At 39.2% G+C, this 21,165-nt stretch overlaps 1 protein-coding gene across 1 annotated transcript in view; it reads right to left on the bottom strand.

Moving 5' to 3' along the window:
* Positions 1–20,251, bottom strand: part of CLVS1 (clavesin 1) — a 93,310-nt gene extending 73,059 nt beyond the window's left edge. The window contains exon 1 of the mRNA XM_009806795.2: positions 19,863–20,251. Within this exon, the coding sequence (XP_009805097.1) occupies positions 19,863–20,251 (389 nt within the window). The remainder of the gene's footprint in view (positions 1–19,862) is intronic.
* Between the last annotated feature and the right edge of the window lie 914 nt (positions 20,252–21,165).

Here is a 21,165-nt window from a genome sequence, read left to right on the forward strand (position 1 = left end):
ATGAGCATACATAAAAGAATATGTTATCTTTTCCTATTTAGTCTCCATCTCATTCTTAATGCAGCCTAACATCTAATTAACTTTTCTGACCACCACTGCACAATAAGTACATTTCTTAATTGTGCTGTCCATAATGATCTGATGTTTTTCTTAAAAGGTTAAAAGTAATTGAAAACCCAGAAGAAACTGCATAAAGTTGAGAAAGGGTGAAGGATGTGGCCACATATTAAAATCCAACATGTTCTTGCACCGCATTTAGATTTCTTTGCATAATAAATGCTGCTTTTCTAGATCATTCTAGAGTTTTCCACAATTTTTGCTAATCTTTACTAACCTACACAACTTTCCATTCACTTTTTGTCACATCACCACTTACCTCACCTACATCTACCAAAAGAATATTACTGCTGGGCATTATGATAATGTACTTTTGCCACTTACAAATCCTACTCTCTGCCTGAAGTATCAGGGCCACTTTTACATACAAGGCAAGAATTCACCTGTATATTTATTAACTTTTCTGAGGAGACTTTAATACAATCTTCACAGGAAGATTTTTGATTAGCTAACTAAATGGTACATTTACATATTTTACCTTAGACAGTTCTAACAAAATCATCTAACTGCCCCTTTGGTTGCAACCGGTCATTCTTACAGCAGACCTCAATGATGACTAGATCAAATAGTAAAGTTAAAATCAAATAACTGCTCACCAGTGCATATATTCTTAGAGTGCTGCGCTCAGAGCTACAAAAGTCATATTATTGCTTGTGGATATTCAAACCGCACCTGATTACTCACACAACACTCATCAATCCAGAAAGCTTTGAAAAATGTAGCAGAATGTCTGGAAGTTCATTCAGAAACTCACTTTTCTCTATATCTGTTAGAAAGTTTAACTGTTCAGCTAAGAAGGAGACTCCTTCTGGGTGCTTGAAATTACAGTAATGAGCTTTCAGCTGGTAATCGTAAGCTGACAATGAACCCAAAAGGTATGCATGATGTCACCTCTTTCCTTCTAGTACCTAGTCTGAAATCTCTATGAAGCTCTAAGGTCAGAGGAGAAATCTGGTCCATCTGAATATCAGATTTTTAGAGCCACAGATAGTGTACCATCGGTGTGCTTGACACATGAGAGGCAAAACTTGCCTGTGAAAGCAGCCCATATTTTGAAAAATATTCTGCTGAAGGGTCCCTTTTTCTTACGTATGGAATTATGAAAGGTATATTTGATTCTACAGGCTGAAAAAAGTCAGAAAAAATCATAGGAAAACTGGAAAACTAAGTGAAGCCAGACGGTCAGGAGCAGATTGCATCAGGCTCAAGAAATGACGATCCATCCAGTAGGAAGAGCAGACCTGAGCTGATCATGGCGAAAAGCCACAGTAAACTGAGACTGAGTTACGGGTAATGCCCTGTGCATGGAATTCCAGACACTGCCCATGAAGGTGACAGTCGTGCAGTACTATGTCCCTAACAAAAGCATAACATGAAGAATAAAAAGAAAAATACAACATCCCAGTGGACTTTAGTAAGTGCGAAATCCTCTTTGGCCTGTGTGAAACAAATGCACACACAGAGACAGACTGTTGCAGACCCCGTAGTAGTGGTGTGTCTAGAAATGGTTCACATGAAGGTGGTGGAAAATGGCCTGTGTATCTTCATTGGCAAGGTCATCCTGTGGTAGTAATGTATATCTCCACATAAAGATTTAAAAAATAGTTTTAGTATCACCAGATGGTATAATGCAGAAACAGAGAGACCATGTTTTATTCCCCCTTTCAGGAGGAATGAAAGAGAAAAGCAGAGCAGGTATGGGCAGTGAGCACCAGTGCCACCAATGAAAACAAAGAAATAATTTGCACAGAAAACAATCAGAAACATCGCAGTCTTACAACGTCTCTCCAGTAAAAATGGCATTTTAACTATCATAATATAGAAGATAATATAAAAATGAGGATGTTATTAAAAAGCTTGGAGAAGCTCAGCGGTCCCTATGCCTGTCTGGTGGAGATCATATCAGGATTTTTCTAGAACAGCACGAACAGACTGATGAAGCCATGTGGGATGTCATCACCAAAGGAAAATAATCAAAGCTGAATCTTTTCAGAGACATTGGGTAAGAGTTTATCAAGGCATGAGAAGAAGTGGCAAAAAATAGAAACGCAAGTATATCCTAGTAAACACCTAAAATGGCTGTTAAATCAGGCAAATAAGCATATACCCGTGCTTACTCCTGTATTTAAATCTGGGCAGTGAAAGTGGCGTATGTTAAAAATATATACAGAAGTGATGTCAGTCACAAAAAGGGTTATAAATTATTTTAGTTGGAGCCCTTCAGGGCTAATAAAAAACAGACATGAAAATATTGTAATAATTTCTTATAAGCAAATGAAAAGCTGTGTCAAGCGTTATATATCAAAGAGGTTTCCCACTGGAACAATAGGCAACTTTGATATAGTTGAAAAGATGGAGGAACTTGATATTATTGATGTAGAAATGATCATGGGGGAACTCAAAACAGATGCTGTAAAGATTCATAAGACAGCAGTCTAGGAAAAACTAACTGCAGATCTCTTCAGCAACAATGATGAAGAAAATTTGCTATAATGATTCAGCTTAGCAGGGGAGAAGGACCAGAAAAAAAGGAACCTGTGTAGATTTATGAAATAGAGAAGACTCTTAAAAGTGTATGGGATCATGATGCTGCCAGCCACAAAGAAACTGCTTTGCACAGTTACACTGAAAAGGACATGTAGTGCCATGAAGCTGAAGGAAAATGAGCAGCTTTCACCATAGCCTCTTTTGAGTGGATCGTATTTCAGGCAGCATTGCTGAAGAAAGTGAAGGAATGGATAGCAACAACCACTCCCCCTAAGAGAGCAGATTTTTTTTTTTTCCCAGAAATCCACTGGAAGTGTAAACGAGAGAGATCTGTAGAAGATTCCAGACTTTACAGAATTCTTAATGAGAAAAAACATGATGCGATCCAACCAACAATGAGGAGTCTGGTCAAATGTTACCAGTAGAATTAGAAAAAGGTATGTTTTCTTACTCACATTTTCCAAGTTTGTCTCAGACTTCATTGGGACTTCCCATGTGGAAAGCAGCTGACAAGAAGTTGCTTTGGGAGATCTGGATTCCACAGACACATGACTCCGCAATATGTCAATGAACAAAAGTCTGATCACCAAATGCATTTTATAACTATCAAGTAGTAAACAAAAGTTATGGAAGACACCATCAGTCTCAATGATACCACATTGTAGGAGAAACCTTAGGAACTAGTGTTGAATCTAATTCTATAGACAGTATGAATGACAACTGCTTCTGTAATGACTCCAGTGAGTGAGGCGATTGCTCCTTTTGAAGGGGAATTGCTGAATACAGAAATCAAGTGTCATCAGGTCTATACTATGTATCATTGCTAACCTTTTACTAAGTGTATTTTTGTATGGATGACAGTAATGGAGCAAGAAAGGTCTGCCTAAAGGAAGATAAATACCTTTTGCTATGGATTTTACTACCATTTATGCAGAATAAGTCGGGTAAGAGGAACAAAAGATGTTCAGATCCAGAGACAGCTACAACCACCTGATGTTTTGCAAGTGAGGAAGTGAGCTTTCCTGGGATGTATGGGGTTTCTTTGACAAAATAGTCCTTTGGAAGAGTCTTTTTTTCTTTTTGGCCTTGAAGTTGCAAAATACGGTGTTCTGAGGGAATTGCAAAACAAAGGGAAAAGAGGTGAGCCTAGAAGGACTCCCTGCAACACAAAAAGCCAAGCGGAAATTTTTGCAAAGCAGCAACCTCAACAAATTAATGGGACTTGCCCAGCTCATTTAGAAACACAACAGTGTTTAGACTGGCTTTCTCGAAACAGATGAAGCAATTATGGAACAAAAATATTAGAATGCAGGTTGCAAACTGACAATTAGAAACTGCCAGGGTTACAGTTCTCAAAATGCCCCCGGTGCAGGATCAGTGGACAAAATAGGGTATAATCAATTTTTAATTATGATTTCATATACCATAATCACAAAGGGAAAAATTAAATATATTTTAAAACTCTAAGACCAGTACTTCATAATTTTCGAATACTTCATTTTCTGTGAATGCAGTGGCTTAGTACATAATTTACCTATTTTAAAAAAAAAGAAAAGAATGTGCAATCTACCTGAAGCAATCTACCTGAAGCATTTAATCAATGCTTTACTCATATTTCATTATCAGGATTTGAAACGTTAAATTTCTGCAGTAAACTCTGCCTTTTAACCAAGATTGCTAATCCCATGATGTAGCAGCATGAAGGCTTTTTCCTGGATGGGATGGATCTTTGTGTCACATATTGACAGCAGTGGTGTGTAGTAACTGTTGAAGTTGAGATCCCAAAGAAGACAGAAATAGGCTTGTGGAGCCTTGTATTGAATATATGGTAATGCTGAAAGGAAGCCCAGCCTGCTATCCTCTATTCCCCTGAAGCCAGTACAATTTTTTGGTACATGCCAATTCCCAGTAGAATACAGATTAGTGTTGCAGGTGCAGTCTGGTCCTTGCCTTGGAATAGTAATGTTATGTTATTGTTTTGGCAGACGATCAAATTTTCTCAGGAATTGCCAGTGAAAAACAATTCAAGTGATTTATAAACTATTAAAATTCAGTTGAGTTGAAAACAGAATTTCATGTGAATTGCAATATAAGGAATTCTGAAAGAAAAGTTTCATTAATTACTTATTACACAAGTTATCAGCAACCTCCTAAATCACTCTAATCACTGTACGGTAAAGTATACTTACATGTGTGGATGTTTAGTCTCTGCCTTCTGGCAACCACGGTCTCAGGGTCTACTGTTTCTGGGGGAAAGGGCTGTGTTTTAGGTTTCCTAAACAACTCGAAACTACATTGATGATGTAATGTTTTATACTCTTCTATTTCTGTTTGTATTGTTTTTTATTGTGAAGCTAACATAATTAATTCCTTTTTTTTCACACTTCTAATAAGAATTCTCGCATAGTCAATACAGAGAATTACTGAAGAAACGTGGTTAATTGAAGCCATTACTCTACACTACTCATTCAATTATAATAAATAATCGCTCATGGAGAAACATATGTAACAATTAAGTACAGAAAATAGTAGACAGCCAGAACTTTTATGCTTTTGAACTCAATGCACAATGACACCCTGCCAGACCTCACATTGGTATTTGTAGGAGGCAGCTCTGGAAGCAGTTAGCTGGAACAATCAGGATCTTTACTCCAAACACAAGCAGTAGTGAGCACTTCAATGAGGATACAGACAGCCCAGTTTTGTTGGGCTCAACTCAACTCAACTGGGCCCAGGAAGGCCCAGTTTTGTCAAAAGTCAGCAAAAAAGAGGCAGAAAAAGGATCAGCAGACATTGCGACAGAAAGTCTAGTTACATGGGCTTGGGAAAAATGCCAGAAGGAAAACTTCAGTATTAGAGGTAAATGTGGAAGTCTTAAACAAATAAATCATCCCTTGTGCTCTACTTCCTCTTGTTTTCTCGGAAACAGTTGCATGCAGTCATTGGTACAAGCTTGCTTACAAAGAAACACATGATTTTTTCATCTGTTCTTTCCCACAAAAAAACCTTTATGAAAATAGAAAGTCACAATTAAATTTCCTTGAGATCTAACTGGTTTGATGTTAAGAAAGTAAGGGATTGGGTGTTACTATGAACATATTATGGTTTATTGGAATAGCTGCACCTTGAAGTCTTTTTTAAAAGTAGCAAAGCCTACTTTTCAGGAGATGGCATTGGAAATGGTTGCACCATAACAGGGAAGATAAGGCCTTTGGAAGATTTAATATGTAAAAGCTGTAATTTGGTATCATGGGATGGCTTGTTAAAAGTGCTGGGTTTGTTAATACTACATTGATTGTCCTTTTTTGTCTGTTATCGCCTCACAGTTTACACTGTATTGAAAGGGGAAAATTAGGCACAGAGGCACAGATCTAAGCACAGTCTTACGACATGTTTGTTACAACATTTTCTTAAAAGCAACTGTAGTACATACTTCTTGTTATTCTAGCCAATACTTTGACTTCACAAAAATGTTACTAAAAAGGCCTTATGGCAATATCAGAGAAAAACTACAAGTGATCAAGTCTTTGCAAAAGGAATCCCAATATGCTGTGGTTAGTTTCACTCCACAAACACACAAAAAGTAAAGTGCTTTCAGCCTCTCCATGATGGTTTTTTCCCTGATCTGCCAGAACTCTTCATGTTTCCATTCCCTTGCTTTCAGTTGACTTAGCTTTGGTTAATATTTTGCAATTTTAGTATTAATCAACAGTGCTTAACAGTCAAGTAAATGCACTGGTCTCATTTCTGCATGAGAAGTGTATTAAGCCATAAGGTACTTAAGCAAATGTCTAACGTAAAGCGTATGAATAGTCTTATTGCTGCATTTTGTCTCCATAGTTGAATTTGTTGGGGTTGCTCACATGCATTGCTGAATCAGATGTTATGAAAAAAACTTTTCTTTGTCTTCTTGCTCTTTGGAAATGCATGAACCCTATATGTTTTTGAAAGAATTAGATAAGGAGGTTCCCTGGCTTCAGCCATGCAATCTTCTAACTCATAGTTTCATGAAAGTCGGAAAACAGACTTTTTGTTCACCTATTCTGACCTAGTCATGTGCAGTAGTTTTATTAAGGGCCCCACAACATGTCTGTAGGTGTGAATTATGCCATTTTTCATTCCAGAAGTAGGAAACTGCATGACAGAGTACAGAGCTGGCACAGTGGGACCTTGTGCGAGCAGGACATTGATGAACACCTTCCTTCCCTCTGCCTGGCCACAGCACTTCACCCCTGCACTCTGCTGCTCCTCTGATCCTGGCCACAGCCTCTCATCAGAGAACACAGGTAAACGAGGCGCTGAGCTATAAATCACACCTGTTTCATGATACTGGGCACTTCTTCCAGCATAACTATTTCCACTGTTTTCCTTTGTTTTGTTTTCTATTATCCTGTCATGCTTACACTGGAGCAATTCGCCACATGCAGAAATGAGTCTTGTCCACGGCTTGTGTGCCCTCCTTAATTTCTCAGCACCACAAGCCTGGCAAATGGTTGTTTTCTTGACATACCATTAGTGTAGTAACACTTCTTATCTTTCTGGGTACTTCAGGATAACAAAACCAGTTTTTTATTGAAGGTGCATTTGTAGACATTTAAAGAGAGCCATAACCTAGGCCAGGCTTAGGTGGCAGCCAAGAGATTTATTTTCCACCATGCCTTTGGGAGATGTAGAGCTTCTTCAGGGGAGAAAAAAAGTAGGCAAAGGGGTTTGTCCTGCCCACCCTGGTGTAAAAGCTGAATCAGGACTGAAGTGTCTCTGTGGGTCAGGTGGCGGCCACTTCGGGTTTCCTACTGTATCTTTTGGGAAGCAGGATTAAAGAAGACCTTGTCTTCAAGGCAGTGGCGTAACAAGTAGGAAACATTGATTTATTTCTTCCCTGTGTCACTGATTCACTGCCTGACTGTGTTCAATCCCTGCGAGCCCCTCCATTGGGCCCAGGTGCACTCCTGCCCCAGAATGCAGCCAGATGCAAGCTGCCTAGCCCTGCCCGGCTGCCCCAGGGACCCATCAGTGCTCCCAGCCCCCAGAGAGGCCCTGACCCCATGACGCACTCTTCTTCTTGTCGGGAAGGTTTTCAATGCTTCTTTTCTCTTGTCCATTTAGATTGTACACTTTCCAGGGTGGGGGTTAAGCTTTGCTTTATTTTTTCATCCTAGTGTGTTAGGACCCAGTTTAGGGCTGATATCAAAAAATGAACAAACTCATGTAGGAAATTGGTTGCTGGTCAGCACAGCTGGCCAGTATGAGTGCAATGTCCTTTTAGACACATCATGAAATAAGCAGTCACGCAGTTCAACAGTCATGGTCTGGATTGACTGGGCAAGAGTTTTGATGCAGCTGCGTTTAAACTATGTGCATTTTATCACGTTTGGCAATTGCCTGTAGGCTACCTCCCTGCATTATATGTCAATATAACCTTTGTTAGTCACTGTCTTTCCCTGACTCTAGTGCAGTTGAATGAGATAGCATAGTAAACTCCTTAAAGTTCAGACCCACTCTATTAAGACAGTATTTTTGGCTTGTTAGGTCCAGTAGTATTCCAGAACAGCATTTAACATCCTGGAGACTAGATACTCAGCTGTGCCAGAACCATACCCCAGTGTATTTCAGAGTTAATATGAAGGTGGCTTTACACTAACTTAATTTCCTTGGATGTAGGGATGTGGCTGCTGATTAGCAGAGCCAGCAAGAGCTCTGAAGGCCTTCTTTGTGCTATTCTCCTCGATGGCAGTCGACAGGACAAGCCATGTGGCTCCTGCATTGGCTGGAACACGTAGCCAACACTACGTCTGCACTGCTATGTTTCACAGTCAGACTCAGTACTTCAGAAACTCCCTCCCAGGGGAAAACTCAATACCTCTGAAAGTAAGATAGACATGAGAAAGCGCCATTCTCACTCACTGCATCTGCATACTCCTGACAGAGTATTTGCTCACTGATAGTTTCCTTAATTCTTAGAACTTCTTTTATTGGGGTCATATCAGAAAGCCCCCATTGGAGGACTATTTCCAGGTGGGCTACCTACCTAGAGATTCCGCAATTTTCCACATCACAGATAGGCATAGCAACCTGTTCACAAAGTTAGGATACCTGCATTATTTAGTGGTTTCAAACAGGTTCTCATCCAGCAAGGAGGCTGCAATAGACCTTGGAGACAATGAGTTTTGCGACCATTATCCCCCTTAGCACACAGTGAGTGGGAGACAGAGCTCCATCGTAGGAAACAATGACACTGGAACACCATAAAATATCAGGACTATCCATTTTCAAATATAATTGAGGCATAAAACACCCAGCATGTATTCAGAATCCCAGATAGGAAAACTGCTTTTACACAGCATTTCTTATATGCAAGATAGTCTGTTGAACTTTTAGATACCAGAGCTTCTGACATAATGTTTATGTTCTTAAATTGCAAGATATCTTAAAGCACCTTTTGAGTTTATCATCCTCAGAGGCTTTTGACAAAGCAAAATTAATCCTAGAAATAGGGAATAGGAAGTTACCTGACAGCATCTCTTACATCTCCTGCACTGCATCACAGAGGACAGCATGAATTCAGTCAAGATGTGTGTGGTGTGGGAGGTGCTGAGCTCTGTGAAATGGCTGAACAGCATGTTGGGGTAAATTCTACCCTGCCACCACCATCACCCTTCTTCAGGGTGCTTGTCTACCTTGGCGAGGCTGGAGGACAAGGGAGACATCAGCTCCCATGGTTGCAGTGATGAGAGTGCCCTGACCATGTATCTCTGGGATAGTCTTGATAATATGAGGAAGGAAGTGGTAGAAGCACCTGTCTGTCACAGGCCCCTAAAAATTTAACAGACCAGACAGAGAAGGAGACCAGGGGGAAGGATGGAGGAGTAAAGACGTTCCAATAAACTAGCCTAAAAATTGAGTTGTTAAGCTCTTCTGTACAAGACATTTTGCCTCTTTTGACATGGGTAAACCAATAAAACATGTGGAGCATCATAGTTAATATGCCATGACTGGAGACTTGATTCCTAAACAGAAGAAAATGGAAACAGTCTTTGAAGAAGAGGAAATTTTTGTCTTAAATTCTGATTGCACTGTCACAGTTTTTAATAAATCCAGCAACCACAGGGGCAGTAAAAAGCAACTATCCCTTGCTCCTAGAACATGATAATCTCAGCTCTGGAAACTTCCTGGAGGGTCCATTTGTAGCAGAGGACAGAGGGCAAAGCCAGCCAGTTAGCATCCTGCTGGAACTATTTCCTATGTAACTGCCTATTTTCTGCCTGTGCTGAGCAAACTTGCATCAGTAAAGATCAATTTTTAAGGGAAAGGAAATATGAAAATATCTTCATTGGTGCTTTTTCTTTATAGAAAGATGGTATCACTTTTCTACTTTTCCATTGCAGACACGCAGTGGATGGCATGTTCTGTGCATGCATTAACACATGTGGTGCCAGTTATCTTTTCATATATGCAGTATAAATCACAGCACCATTAATGTTATGATGCTATATGGTCAATAAAAATCTACTTGAAAAACTCATATGGATTATTTATGTAATATCCCATAATACATCTTTAGAGGGAAAATGTTCAGGATTTGATTGAAACTGTAAGATTCCAAGCTATCGACTACCATATTTTTGATGTTAACATATCAATAAACATAAGAAGAAGTATTTGCTTTCCAGAAGCAAATTAGTATGTTTTATATTTTAACGTTGCCAACCTGCTGTGTATCAAATCCCTTGTTAGGGTCGTGCTGCTGGCCACCGTCACAATGAGGATTTGGGGCCAGAGGAACCTTTGGTCTGATCCAGTAGAACCACTCTCACGTGTACTTTACAAGACATGTACTCTCACATACTTTACAGGACATGCAGCTGATGGTCTGAATTAACAAAGCAGGAAGGTCAAGACTTTTTTTACCTTTTTAGACCAATATGGTTTTCTTCACTGAGTTCCAGTTACAAGCCATCCCCACACCTTCCACAGATAGTCCTGTGCTCCCTTCCACAAAGCCATAATTTCAGCTCCTCTGGTTTTATGTCATGTCAGTAGAGGAACTCAATTCCATACATTCAGATATGAATTAAATAATAAATGTGAAAAAAAGTGGTAACAAGCACAAGGCCACTGCTATGGTGTGTCCAGGAACACGCGCTCCCCTTGCCAGTGTTAAACTTTTCACTCTTTCCTTCCTTCTGGCTTCCTTTCACAGCAAATCCAAGAGATGCCAGTCATGTATATTGAATATGCACAGGTCAATCTACAGAGTATATGTGGTGTCTATACCCCTTTGGAGTGCTAGTGTACGTGTTAGCACACAGAATTTCTTTTGTATAGGTATTTCTGACCAGGAAAATCCACAGCAGAGTGCAATGACCTCATCTAAGGCATCTCCATCCTCTCCCATTATCTTGGATCTGTGATCCTCTAAGCTGTTTCTCACTTTGCGAGGTTTCTGAATAAGAATACATTGCGTTGTTTTCCCAGGGATAATCCTACCCATCTGTTGTGTAAGTACAAAAGCAGAAATGTGATTTATATTGAAAGAGAAGGAGACTGCTGAAAAACGCTGCTTCCAAATGCACTGTAATATTAATTTGAAAACTGAGATAAAAAAGGAGGAATAAACTCTGACCTAGGGAGAGGTGGTAGGAAATCTTTCCATTTCCTAGGTTCTCGTTTACATGTAAGCCACTTTTAGCTGGCTACTGCAATTTAAATGCAGTTTCACTCTGATAAAGCCTTTAATTCTGTTTGAATAAAAGACCTTTGCAAGTCTGGGGAAAAAGGCAATTTGCGTATGCCATAACTGCCAATGAATGCCTTTCCTTTTTCCCGCATCTTATTATTATTCTCTGCTAAAATGCATACATAGGTACATGTACATTCACTTTCTTTCAGAGAACATTTTATATGATTCATTTGAAAGTAATTCAGGGTCATTTGGGGTTTTACTTCAAAAAGAGGCATATCGTATGTAGAGTCCATGTTAAAAGCCAAGGAGCCTTGTGAGACACCAGACATACCTGCCATTACTAGTTTAGTCCTGGCTGACACTTTTGTCTCTAGTGGGATTTTCTCACCTCTTGGTTTGTTAAATAAGGTATTCATGGTTAATTAATGGAGAAAGTACTGATTGGGCACTAAAGGATTTGAGGGTAAAGGATGGACTACAAATGGAGTGATACAGTAAGGTGATAGCATAGAGGAAGCAATGTCTCTGAACTGTATTACAGGAATGTTGTCTGCAGAACACCAGCAGTTATTCACCTTTACTCACCTCAACTGACCTGTAACATAAGTACTAGCACAAGAGACGAATCGGAGCTAAGTCAAGAAAAGAATAGTAAAACAAGAAGTCTGGAAAATATGAAGACGTGATAAAAGTTGAGGACAATAAGAAATGGGATACGAATCTTCCTATATATGAAAGTTTACCTTAATAAAAGGTGGTAGTGAAACGTTCCCCATTTCCTTGGGGATGGGAATACAGAATAAAAGCAAATTAAGTAATCTTAAGCAGTATTAGATTTCCAAGAATTAGAAAACATTTTGCAATGATTAAGCTGGTTCAGGACCTGAATAGGTAACGGAGGCACTCTGTGGACTCCTCATCACTGGATTTTTTACTGAAAAAGTCAGAGACAAACTAGGAGTGCTCTGGGATCACCCAGCCTGCTATCAGCAGCAGTTCCCAAGCATCCCTTGTACTGCTCTGAGGGTGCTGGAAGTGGAGGATGCTCAGCACCTACCAGGGTGTGGTGAAAAAAATTACTATTTTTATGTAAGATGCAATTGATACAGAGGCTTAGAGTTCAGAGGAAAGAGTCTAAAATAAATCGTGGCCGGGGGAAATAATATATCAAAAAATTATTAGAATTTAAAAATTTTAAAATGTATTTAAGGATTCCAGCTCAATATCTCCACTCTTTTCTGATGCTTCAGCTGCATGTAGCCTATTAAATAGGTAGTCAGAGAATTACGGTTTTTTTCTCTCCTGACTCTTTGCAGTCTGTTCCTGTTGCAATGCATGAATTTGCCTTAACTCCTTTTAATTAGGTTGACAAGTTAGAAAGTAATCAGAATATCAGATATTTAGAAAACTTGATTTAGGAAAAGCTCCAACAAAAAATATTCTCTTCCTACAAAGTCTCACCCCAAAAAACTCCTATATAAGAGCATTCATTCATGGTTACCAGCTCTTCCCAAGGGTCAAAGGGACAAAGAGCCAAGTGGGATGTCATATTGTTTGGCTTCGTACTACTCTGTTGATATAGCTGTTATAATGTTCTTTTGCAGAACCCAGATGTGAGGATGACATGCATGGACCACATAGGAGTATGGGTCATTTTCCAGGGACAAGGGACAAGTACTATCACAACTGTATGCAGTTTCTCTTTTCTGCCACCCAGACATAAATCCTCACATAAAATTTGGGTCTTTTGAGACAGCCTGGGAAGGAAGGGGGTGTGTGTGCATGTGCGTGTGTATGTGTTTGTTGTGTACATGTATTTGCATGTATTTTTCTTAATCAACTGTCCTTCTTTCTGCCCTTCTTTCTGGTTTCTAAAGCTTGGGGATTGGATTTGGTTTCTTTTCTCTACAGGAGGGAGATGGCACAGAGCCACTTTCCAGTTTGCCCTTCGTTTCCCTTTGTCATCCCGCAGGCCAGCTCCAGCAGTTGTCTGTCTCACCCACTGGCACTGTCCTTCACAGCTCTTCAGTCAGCCCTCAGCCCGACACCATCCACTCACCTTCTCTTCCCTCTCAACATGGGTTTGATTGCCTTACCTGTCCTCCATTGATTATTTTTTTGCCTTTCAGTCAGACTTGTCTTGTTCTTCAACATATGCTTCATAACTTTCCCAACTGTTGTTTTTCTTTGTCTTTTTCAGACATTTTCTCTCTCTTTTTGATTCCTGTCTCAGCCCTATCCAGGACTGTCATTTGTGTATGTCATCCTTCTGTCATTCATATGGACTACAACAACCTTCCCAAACTCAGCTTCCATAATAAATGGTACTAGCTGAATAAAGTTCCTGTCTCCAAGCAAATTAAAACATTTCAAGAGAGACCTCCTTTTTGTCTTCTTTGTCCAACATTTGATTTGCACATCAGTTACTCCCTGAAATGAGTATTTTGCTTATGCTACACTTCCTTCCTCCACTACCCTGAATTCTGCTACCATTTCAGACTAGCTCAGTAATGTAATAATGTAATATGAATTATTTTTTAATACAGTGTTCTTCTAGGCTATTTATTGGTCAATGCAATGGTTGAACAACAACTTCAATCTGCATTACATTAAGCATCTCCCAACACAGAAGCACTATCTCCTAACCAAACACAAAGACTTGCTATGTAAAAATCATTCTGGTGTTAGGACTGACTGTATTTCAGCCATAATCTCTCATAATAAACAGCTATGGGGCTGAGTTATTGCCACAGTTTGCCTGTGACTATAAATCATTCTCAACAGAGGTTTATTCCTTCATATTCTATTAAGCATCTGAGATTATGCTTGAAATATATTGGAATAATCAGCGTTTGAGACATATTCATTTATACTAACAGGATCTGCTGATGATAATATCCTTGTAATTACACCACTATGAGCATTGTCAGCAAGGACATAATTTTTTCTATCACAATCCTTTAAAATATTTATAGCTGTTGATTTACCATTATGTCAGAGTATTTCCTTGCCCTTTAGCCTATCTCAATACACTTTCCTACAGAATGGTAAGTATCTGGCATTTGAGATTCCTTGGTTAATAAAAGAGAATTTATGGCTAGCAGCTGACTTGGGAATGTATGTTGTAAACAAAGCAGCAGTTTTTTCCATCTGACTTTTACAGAAATTTTGGAGCTATTTGACAGCTTCTAAGATACAACAGTATAAACATGAAGACAGAAATTAATTACTGCTTTGCTGCAAAAGACAATGGGCAACCTTCTGCCCCCTTACCCCAGGACCCTGTTCGCAGGGAATCACTACGCAACCCATGTGTCATGATTGGAGATAGCCCTCATGCTGGCTCTCTACACAGAAATAAATTTTACTCTGGCTGAACAACCTTGAAGGAAATATCTTGACTTGGAAGATTAATGAACATGTTCTGCTGAATTACTTGTTCACCCAAACCCTGCATCTCCCAGGTGTACAAGTAGGATATATTAGAAGGCAGTGGCAGACCTAGGAACAGCTGCAGTAGTTAGTGAAGGTTTTCCTCAATCCAACAGCCAAAAAGGCACTCTTACCTGACTTCAGTTTCACTAGAGGTGCATCAGAGGAGTGAGGGCTTAGATTTGGTGACACTGATGAAATGAGAAAGTGTAAGAAAGAGTATTTGTAATCCAGCACATGGCACATTTGTGTTTATGTGAAATCCTGGTTCAGGTCTCATCAAAATTGTACATTTGTATGTACACATGTATTTGTTTTACAAACTGGGATTTTTTTAAGATAAAAATTACTTCATAAAAGAAGTTCCTGACAAGATCAGTTTGACATCCTTACCTGTCCTTATTACTCCACAATTTCCGTTTAAAAATAATCTGTATTCAGTGGTATATGCGAAGCCTTTGTGAGTTTTGGGTGAGTTCACACCTTGTAGTTGGATTATTCTGCACCTCTGAAGACTGAGCTCTAATCAAAGTGAACGATGACCCTTCCTGCATGGATTTTCTAGTGTACAGTAATATAGCTCAAGATTTTTCCTCTCCCTCAGTGTGGAACTAATCTGTTCTCTTTCTTTTCTACCCATCTGCTCATTTTCACTTATTCAATACCTCTGAAGTTTTCTGTTCTGTATCACATGTGATTAACATTAACTAACAGATCCAAAATATACTATGCAGGACCTAGAGAGAAAGTGGTAACATCATCTCTAAGAAACCTGTCTAAAAAATAGAGCAAAATTGAACCAATGCAGTACATGCTAAATGAATGAAAACCTGGCACCATGATAGGTCTCAGCTAGTGATTTGGAGATAAAAATTATAGTCATCAAGGAGGTTTTGGTCAAAATAAAGTTCTTGCCAGTGAACTTTGCAGATGTCATAAAAAACATGCAATGATAATTGATGAGGAGGACAGGTTTAGCTCTGCAGAAGAGCGTGAATCACATGCTAGACTGTGCCCACATTATGGATGAGAATGTATGACACATTTACCAATGGTGTTTGTATTTTAGGAAACAGTGACTTTGAAGCAGATTTGAGATGAACATGAGCTTAAAATGTGATAGAGTAGCTAAGAAAACAGTGCCAATCTTATATCTAAAAGGAGGGAAATACTGAAGAGAAGAGTGAGTGTGAGATGGTGTTACCACATGACGTTTTATTAGTAAAAGTTTGTATTCAGTTCATCTGTCTGCACATTAGCAACAATGCTAAAATGATAGGAAAGGTCCAGAAAAGAATGATGAAGAGTATTAGCAACCTGGAAAATCTTCCTAATTCTGAGTAAAGAAGTTCAATCTATTTAAGCTTTGGCAGCATAAATGTATTGCAAGACATTAAGCTAGTGCAATATTTTGCAGAATACCATCTTTGCTGTGTTGGCTGCCCACAAGTATGTTCTTTACCTTGTGGACAACACAAGGTTGTTTTGCCCTCAAGGAAAAGGGGGTTAGCTGTTTTACCTTCACCATGGTTAAAAGAGAACACAAGAACCACTGCTGTAGAATATCTAATGCACTATCTTCTCGTTGCCTGACCGTAACTTACCCTACAGTGCTGCATCCTCAGTGAATTCAAAAGTAGGTTAAAAGATGACGTGGTCAGGACACAGAAGTACAAACATGGGAAGCTGTCATATTTGTGTGATCCTTTTGAACTAAAACAATCCAGCAGCTGGAAGCTGAAGCTGGAAACATTGAGACTAGAAATTAAAACCTAGTTTTCTAGAGATGTCAGATCTATGGATTACAGTCCTGAAGCTGAAATTACAAATGTTACTAAAGGCTCACATAGAAGTTTTATCTTTGTTACAGGGAATCCCTTAAAAACTTCTTGGATATGATTTGTCCAGGCAGTCACATTACACAAATAAGGACATTTCCTTTTAAAAATCATTATATTGAACCAAAAAGTTTGGAGGCTGCTTCTGTCTCCTTGACATGTGGCCCCTACAGCCACCATACTGCCAGTAGTATAAATGGTAAGAATGTCTGGACTGAAAATCAGTTTATGGATAATAGCTATGCTGATTTTAAATGATCCTTTATAAATTGTGATTTCTTTATAAATCATCCCTTACAATGAGCCAGCAGTGTGCCCAGGTGGCCAAGAAGGCCAATGGCATCCTGGCCTGTATCAGCAGCAGTGTGGCCAGCAGGAGCAGAGAGGTGATCGTGCCCCCGTACTCGGCGCTGGTGAGGCCGCACCTCGAATACTGTGTTCACTTTTGGGCCCCTCACTACAAGAAGGACATTGAGGTGCTGGAGCGTGTCCAGAGAAGGGCGACGAAGCTGGTGAGGGGTCTGGAGCACAAGTCTTATGAGGAGCAGCTGAGGGAACTGGGGTTGTTTAGTCTGGAGAAGAGGAGGCTGAGGGGAGACCTTATCGCTCTCTACAATTACCTGAAAGGGGGTTGCAGAGAGGTGGGTGTTGGTCTCTTCTCCCAAGTGACTAGTGACAGGACAAGAGGAAATGGTCTCAAGTTGCGCCAGGGGAGGTTCAGACTGGATATTAGGAAAAATTTCTTTACTGAGAGAGTGGCAACACACTAGAACAGGCTGCCCAGGGAGGTGGTGGAGTCTCCCTCCCTGGAGGTATTCAAGGAACGTGTAGACGTGGCATTGTGGGACGTGGCTTGATGGGCACGGTGGTGTGTGGGGTTTTGGGGGGGTTTTTTGGTGTTTTTTTGTTGTTTTTTTTTTGTTAATGGTTGGACTTGATGATCTTACAGGTCTTTTCCAACCTTAGTGATTCTGTGTGATTCTGTGAAATTATGATTTAATCGTAAAGAAAGAGAAGACACAGCCAGCTGCAAAATAAGATTAAAATTAGGAAAAGCATGCTGAAGGCTGAGCTCTTACTCTTGTATGTCAGCATTACAGCATCATATAAATTGATTGCATTAGCATTCAGCTGAAATGTAAGCTTGTAAACATCTTGCCATCACTGAAAACACATCTATAGAAAGGTTGCCCAATATACATGTAAGATAGACACATTGTCTGTTTGTTTGAGGTTTTTTGTGAAATATTTATTAATATATACTTCTTCTGGTCAATAACCTGCTTCCCTGCTGCTTAATAGGATATTGCACTCATCATTTCCTGTTCCTTAACAGCTTTTGCTCTTGTTGATGCCTTTAGACAGTAAAGAAGGAGGAGATCATCCCTCTGTTTACTTATAGCCCAAATCCTGCCCCAAATCCTTGTAGAACTTACAGCACTACAAAAGCTCACAGAAATGACACTTCTTGTTACTTGCATCCACAGAGGAGTTGAGCTTCAGTGGCTGAAGAGAGGTAAAATTTGCGTGTGATTTTTAATTTCACTGAGGAGCCTTAGGAAAGTATATCCTATCCTATTTGCCTCAGCCTTTCTTCTTTGAAGGTTAAAATTACATTTTCAGAAACAAGGTAGCTTGCATGCAGGCTCACTTTGGTTTTTATACACACACACATACACACATATACATGGATGCATATTTAAGACTTGCAGAAAATTTGAGCCAAAATCTGATGGGAATCAATGTTCTGTCAAAATCTCAGTGCAGAAGCCCTAGACAGCAGCACTCTCAGCTTTCCAAGAGCAGGACCTGATGTACGAAGTTAATCGCAAGGATTCATTTTGTTGAAGGATCAGAAATCCAAAGCTTGCTCTATGTAATACCTAAATCCCTTAATGCAACCAGCAGAGCAACAGTGCTTCTGTCCTCTAAAGCTGATACTTTCTATTAATTCAAGATACGTGTTCATTCACCTTTCTTTCCAGGCCAATTGCTAGAGGAAGGGTTTTGTGGTTGGAAGAAAGGCAAGCTCACAGTTCAGAAAGACAGGAAATAAACTGCTGGCTCCTTTGTAGTCAATAGGAATTTTATCACTGGCTTCAGTTCTGGATTTCACCAAATACTTACATATATGCAAAGCTACATTTCTGTAACTTTTTCTGCACGCTTATTTTTCAGATGCAAGGGAAAATTATAAATACTTCTGAACTCTGTTTTCACATGGATATGAAAGGTTTTCCCAGAAAACAACTAACATGAAAAATCTCAGGCATATGTGTATCGTTCTCTAATAATTTCTATAACATGAATTCAAAGTTCCAATCTATTGATGAGACACTTTCATGGAAAACTTGAAAAAAAAAAAGACCGTGCCAAGACAAAATCCTACCTGGAACTCATCAGAATTTATGATACTCAAAATCTGAATCTGAATTTTGTTCTTTGGTCTGATTTTTATCAAAAAATCAGCAGAACACATGGCAGTCCTACAGACGATTACATTTCTCCATCTTGCTGTGAAGGCAGGGAAAATGGAATGGAATGACTTCTGACGAAGAGGACAATGTGAACGTGATATTCCTGGATTAGCCCCTTTTCTCTCTATCACTTCAAATAGGTAGTGAAAGCTGACTAATCACATTAACATTTAAGGGCAACATTTTATAATAATGGCTGGGAGAAATCTTTGTTCCTACCACTCTGTAAAGAAATGACCTGGACAGAAAATACACTTTGCATGTATCTCCCATTTAACAAGCATACACTAACCACAGAGCGTAGAAATTACAATGCAGTTTGTAGAAATCTCATAATACAGGCTGCAATTCCTGAAATGGTTAAAACAAAAAAATTTACCTGTTAAGAAGTCTGGAGACAGAATAAATATGGTCAGTTCCTTCTGCACCAGAAGAGCTATGAGACCCCCCATATGTTTTGAGATGTTTGCTTTCTGTCAACCTGTTTGGCTAGTCTGTGAGGTAAGACTACTAGTCTACTGAAGCAATTATATAATAGGTATTAATATATTTATAGCAAACAGACACTATCTGGGTAAAAACTGGAAATATTTCTGGAAAGAAATGTGAGCTACTTTTTTGACACACTGATATACCCTTATCTCTCAATGGTGTTATGTCTGAAGAGTGAGAGGTGATCTGGTCAGATGAAAGTTTTAGTGAAATGGACTTGTGGTTACAAAATATTATACCAAAAATGGCTTTGCTGCTTCACATATGGTCACAAATATTCCGTTACAAGTTGAGTGTGAGTGTATGTAAAAAGATAAGGACTCTATCTACATTTACCTACTCTGATCCCAGTTGGCTGCAAAAAGCAGAAGAATCTTCCTGCCACAGTGGTCACGATTTTCCAGTACTCCCGGGAACCCATCTGTCAGAGCCCGTTTGATTCCTGGATCATCAGCCTTGAAGTTTTTGAACATATCCAGATTTAATTGGCGGTACTGGAAGTACTGAGCCAGCAGTCTGAAGGCCTCAGTTTGGTGAAACTTTCTGGCTCGGAGAAATCTCAAGATGAAGGCATCATCTGTACGTAAAAACCCAATGTCAGGCCTTGTGATGATCATGTCCCTGACTTGCTGGATATCCTGATGCAAAATGTCTGGGTTTTCATTCAGTTCCAGGCGGGCTTTCTCTATAGTCTCTGGACTAAGTCCAGCTTGTAAATGGGTCATCTCTGCAAAACCCTCTTTTCCAAATCCTTGACTTCAGGTATTTTAGTAGGAAAAGTGCTGATCCCATTCAATTGATGGTCTGCTGTGAGCATGAGCCATTCAGCAGCTTTTTGCTATCAAGCTGATATTTAACAAATGAAAGCAAAGTGCTTTTCTTATTCTTGCAGAAAGAGTAACAGGCAGTTCACATGTAGTATAATCCATCCGAAGCGAAGTGTTGTTTATTCCATCACTTACTAAAAGAAAAAGCAAATATATAAAAGAAAGATTAAATATGTATATAAAGCTTACACGAATGCATTTCTGAACATTATACAGCAATAAAATTGTTTTGTGTGCTTCATATGTAAGAAGATAGCAGTCAAACAATTTCAGAATGGGTGCATTTAAGATAAGGCAGTCACTGACATTGTGAATGTATATATTCAAGCTTTTGGAAAGGCAATCTGATTAATTGGCAATTAATATGAAGCTGTATCAAATTACTATTAGAATACACTTTGCAAAGTTGTCTTATAGAAGTGTGAGAGTTCCAGCATCCCATAATTTCAAGCCCAGGATGACAAAACCAAACATAATAGTCTTTTTTTTTCCACCCCTTACAGGAGCTACATTTCAGCTTCCTAAGTATGCAGATTTACACTTATCATAACGAGTATAACAACTGTTTGATTTGGTTTTATCATACATACTATCAGCTTGTAGCTTTCCTTGAATTAGCCCCTGAGGTGATTGCAAAACTGATTAAAAAAACCCCAAAACTCCCCCAACACCAGGGGTATTTTCTACTTGGTAAAACCTCACTGAAAATATTTCCCATTGAGACTTAATATATCTTCATGGGAAACTTCCCATGAATAAAGTGTTTGATGAATCTAATCTGACAGGATTTGTGTTTTAGTTGAAAAGAGATG

The sequence above is a fragment of the Gavia stellata genome, chromosome 3 (assembly GCF_030936135.1).
Source record: "Gavia stellata isolate bGavSte3 chromosome 3, bGavSte3.hap2, whole genome shotgun sequence".
Taxonomy (NCBI): Eukaryota; Metazoa; Chordata; class Aves; order Gaviiformes; family Gaviidae; genus Gavia; species Gavia stellata.